Genomic DNA, 5,000 nt, shown 5'->3' on the forward strand with positions numbered 1-5,000 from the left:
TGATAGTAGGAGACGCACACATCTCTAGGGTCTCGGAGAATACACACAATCTTCCGTCGTTTGAGAATAAAGTCTGACGGAAGCTCGTGAAAATGGCGATGCGTGGTGAGGACTCTGGGAGAAGGAAGGTTTTCCAGCTGGGATGCGGTGGATGTCATCAAAAAGCCGGTCGTTTCCATGTGATCTTTGGCCAGTTCTGCTCTGCCTTTCTTCAACATCGTCACTATTTCCCACAGCCAGTGCGAACCTGAACAACAGAAGATAGAAGGTGGATAAAGGCAAGAGCCTTTACAATTTTAGTGTCGAACGGTGGTGCCTATGATGAAAGGACAACACACACACCGCCCCCCCCTCTCTTTTCACAAATGCTGTACAAATGTAATCACGCAAGAAGCTCAACACATCATGGATAGTAGCAGACTTCTATAACACACTCATTGAGATGGGTGAGGCCCAGTATTAATGGAATCCGAAAAAGGTACACTTAAACCCAGGCATGGGCACATGATGAAGAGAGACGTAGGTTGTTGGTGTGTTCATAATCACAGCGCCCACCCCCCTTACACACACACACACACACACCCATCCCCACCCCATCCCGACCCACGACCACCCTCGGTGGAGAGAAATCTTACTTTTATGCCCTCACGGCAAAGCCATTAGGGGCATGTGAGACATGTACCGGTAACGGTAACACACTTCTGCACAAGGTATGTCGCACTGCGCTGTCCAAAAGCCCCTACCTGACTTGGGATAGCCACACAGCAAGACGTCATCGTCCCGTGACGTCATAGCAGTGACATCGTGCCAGTTAACGACGGGTCCGTGTGAGACCAACAGACGGCCATCATTGTCATACAGCTTGATGGGCCGGCCTTGTCCATCCAGAAAAGTGCGGTAAGCAGGCATCGTGTCCAGTTGGCGTTGATGCTTGATTGTTCATCTACACTTCACTGTGCTCCTTGGCCCACTTCTTCCACAGTGTAAGCTTTGCACGTGGCACCCGTAAGCTGAAAATGAAACCAGAGAATATTTTTTCTTGACAGTGTAAACGTTGCACAGGACACCCGTAAGCTGAAGAAAAAAACAGAGAATATTTTTTCTTGACAATGTAAACGTTGCACGGAACACCCGTGAGCTGAAAATAAAACCAGATAACTCAGAATCAACACTTTTTCTTGACAGTTTAATCGTTTCACGGGACACACGCAAGCTGAAAATGAAACCAGAGAACTCAGAATCAACCATTTATCTTGACAGTGTAAACGTCCCGTCGGGACACCCGTAAGCTGAAAATGAAATCAGGAACTCAGAATCAAAATAATTTCTTGACAGTATCACATTTGCACGGGACACACGGTAGCTGAAAATGAAACCAGGAACTCAGAATCAACCATTTTTCTGGACAGTGTAAACGTTTTACGGGACACACGTAAGCTGAAAATGAAACCAGAGAACTCAGAATCAACATTTTTTTCTTGACAGTGTAAACTTTGCACGGTACACACGTAAGCTGAAAATGAAACCAGAGAACTCAGAATCAAGAATTTTTCTTGACAGTGTAAACGTTGTACGGGTCTCTAAACCCGAAAGCTGAAAATTAAATCAGAAACTCGGAATCATCTATTTCTCTTGACAGTGTTAACGTTGCACGGGAGACACGTAAGCTGAAAATTAAACCAGGAACTCAGAATCAACCTCTTTTTTTTTGACAGTGTAAACGTTTCACGGGACACACGTAAGCTGAAAATGAAATCAGGAACTCAGAATCAAACTAATTTCTTGACAGTGTAAAATTTGCACGGGACACACGTAATCTGAAAATGAAACCAGAGATCTCAGAGTCAACACTTTTTTTTGACAGTGTAAACGTTTCACGGGACACACGTAAGCTGAAAATGAAACCAGAGAACTCAGAATCAACCATTTTTCTTGACAGTGTAAACGTTTTACGGGACACACGTAAGCTGAAAATGAAATCAGGAACTCAGAATCAAACTAATTTCTTGACAGTGTAAAATTTGCACGGGACGCACGTAAGCTGAAAATGAAAGCAGATAACTCAGAATCAACACTTTTTCTTAACAGTATCACATTTGCACGGGACACACGGTAGCTGAAAATGAAACCAGGAACTCAGAATCAACCATTTTTCTTGACAGTGTAAACGTTTTACGTTTGTTATATAAAAATCGTCCGCCAAATTTCATTTGCTTTTAAGAGTACGCTCATAAGCCTAGCTTGTTGTGCTCCATGTTCCTTATTTCATGTATGCGGTTATAGTACCAATGGAATTTATTGAATAAACTTGTTTAAACCAAACGTTTTACGGGACACACGTAAGCTGAAAATAAAATCAGGAACTCAGAATCAAACTAATTTCTTGACAGTGTAAAATTTGCACGGGACACACGTAAGCTGAAAATGAAACCAGAAAACTCAGAATCAACCTTTTTTTTTTTACAGTGTAAACGTTGGCCGGGAGACCCGTGAGCTGTAGATGAAATCAAGAACTCAGAATCAAACAAATGTCTTGACAGTGCAAACGTTACACGGAAAATCCTTAGGCTGAAAATGAAACCAGCAACTCTGAATCAACAGATTCCTTCAAATAACATGAAAGCAGGGTTTGGGCTAAGCAGAATTTTCTGGTATTCGATATAATCCGTCACATAAAAAAAACCACCTGGGCAGGTACATTTCCAAGAGTGCAGATCTTTGTGATGAGACTATTTATTGTAAAACCAGCCGCATGACGGGAAAGATCATTCCTTCCCCTATCATATTCAGCAAACAGAGTAAGTTTACATGAGGTCGTGTCCATACAGTGGAATATGCAGACATCACCAAAAATCAAATTTACAAAAGCAAGGTTCCCGCGTTAAAATCCCCCCCCCCCCCCAACAACAACAAAATCAAAAAAGCTAAAACTGAACAAGTTTTGCGTGTCAATGTAAATAAGATTCAAATCTGTATCCAAAACAGTCAGTTTTGTTCAACTATCTTGGCAAACATTGAAGCTATGGCATTTTGAACGGTGTTCCTCCGAAAGCGGCGTATGGCTGCCTAAATGGCGGGGTAAAAACGGTCATACACGTAAAATTCCACTCGTGCAAAACACGAGTGTACGTGGGAGTTTCAGTCCACGAACGCAGAAGAAGAAGAAGAAGAAGAAGAACGGTACAGGTGTCATTCTTCCAAGAAGCCAGAAAAGGCGGTTTTTGAAGCCATTTTAGCGGGTTTCAAGTAAATTGAGTAACGCATTGCCTTCAAACCTTCAACGTTTTGTGATCACACATGTCGTTTGTTTGTTTGTTTGTTTGCTTAACGCCCAGCCGACCACGAAGGGCCATATCAGGGCGGTGCTGCTTTGACATATAACGTGCGCCACACACAAGACAGAAGTCGCAGCACAGGCTTCATGTCTCACCCAGTCACATTATTCTGACACCGGACCAACCAGTCCTAGCACTAACCCCATAATGCCAGACGCCAGGCGGAGCAGCCACTAGATTGCCAATTTTAAAGTCTTAGGTATGACCCGGCCGGGGTTCGAACCCACGACCTCCCGATCACGGGGCGGACGCCTTACCACTAGGCCAACCCACACATGTCGTAAAATACCCACAAAAGCTTGAGTCATCTAAAACATTAGTTATGCTGTGATACTCCATGTTAGAAAGAGTTTTTAACAGATGTATCCTGTCAGACTGAACGGAAAATGTTTAAAATTAGCAGGCATTGCCGAGACAAATAAACGGCCTCGTCACAAAGATTTGCACTTAAAATAAACGCATCTGCTTCAACTTTTTCTTTATGGAGGGTAGAATATTATAACAAACAAAATTGTATTCACTAGATATTACGATAACAGTCATTGGTTACTGTCCCCACTGATTAACACCTTAACATTGCCGAAAAGACAATTGACCACCGATCAGTGCACCACCGGTTTTAGTATAAGCTTACATTAACCGTATTCCCAAATGAAGTTATCACCACACGCTCTTTGGTTCAGTTTGACTGATCACTGTGACTGACTGACAGGTTTTTTTGCGAGTTTTTTTTTTTGTGATACTGATCATGGAACACCTACCATTATCACCGAATTAAGTGTTTCGCACGGCAAAGGCATCTAGATCACACGACACAGCAATAAATGTAGTGATTTAAATATTGTGCACTGAACACTGACGATAGAAGCGTTGTCTATGTCTGCTATGATTGAACGGATAGGTGGACAAGGGCATTCTTTCGCAACACCCTCAAACCTTTCGGTTCGACGAGAAGATTATTTGAAGCACAACATAAAGCTAAGGAAACTTATCACAGACAGAGAGATTATAAATGAAATTATCAATTTTCTCGTACAGAAGACTTTGATATTTCAGCAAGAAACCAGCCTTTATCTGTTTTCCCCCTGTACATATTTGTTCAAGGTGGTCTATGATCCATATTAGGGGACACAACCATTAATTTTTTGTTTGCGCTAGAAAGACGGGGCCAACACTGCTAAAATGTTAGAATGACTGTCTCAGCTGTCATATAGAGCAACTTTTGTGAGTGAAATGCTGTCTGACGACAAAACCTAGACCGTTTTAAACGTCAAATTTAGAGTGAACGCTGCCAGAAGTGTACAAAAGTGAAAAAGCCTAACGGTTGTTTGGTTTGTGGGCCCGCAACTGTTTTGACACGTGCAAGTTATCCAAAGAGGGTAAATAAGCCGAATGAAATTATTTTGAGCGCTCTTCCCGTTAGTATGTCAGAACCGGAGGTGGTCCATATTAGGAGCCGGTCCATAGTAGGCGCCCTTCCCATACAAGAACTATTTTAAGCTCCATACGGGCCAGCAGACATTAACAAGACTTTGGATTTTGTTCAGTCTGTTCAGTCGATGTCAAGGGAGGGCGGGGATGTAGCTTAGTCGGTAGCGCGCTGGATTTGTATCCAGTTGGCCGCTGTCAGCGTGAGTTCGTCCCCACGTTCGGCGAGAGATTTAT

General features: G+C 42.8%; 1 protein-coding gene across 2 annotated transcripts in view; it reads right to left on the bottom strand.

Annotated features, from left to right (window-relative positions):
* The window catches only part of LOC138978621 (sulfotransferase 1B1-like), a 24,384-nt gene that overhangs the window by 3,546 nt on the left and 15,838 nt on the right, over nt 1-5,000 (bottom strand). For both annotated transcript variants that reach the window (XM_070351383.1, XM_070351384.1), the window contains 2 exons: nt 744-1,010; nt 1-247 (listed from right to left, as the gene is read on the bottom strand). The exon at nt 1-247 is cut by the window's left edge and continues 77 nt beyond it. In XM_070351383.1, coding sequence (XP_070207484.1) covers nt 1-247; nt 744-909 — 413 coding nt within the window. In that variant the 5' untranslated portion in view covers nt 910-1,010. The remainder of the gene's footprint in view (nt 248-743; nt 1,011-5,000) is intronic.

This window comes from Littorina saxatilis, linkage group LG10 (genome assembly GCF_037325665.1).
Source record: "Littorina saxatilis isolate snail1 linkage group LG10, US_GU_Lsax_2.0, whole genome shotgun sequence".
NCBI lineage: Eukaryota > Metazoa > Mollusca > Gastropoda > Littorinimorpha > Littorinidae > Littorina > Littorina saxatilis.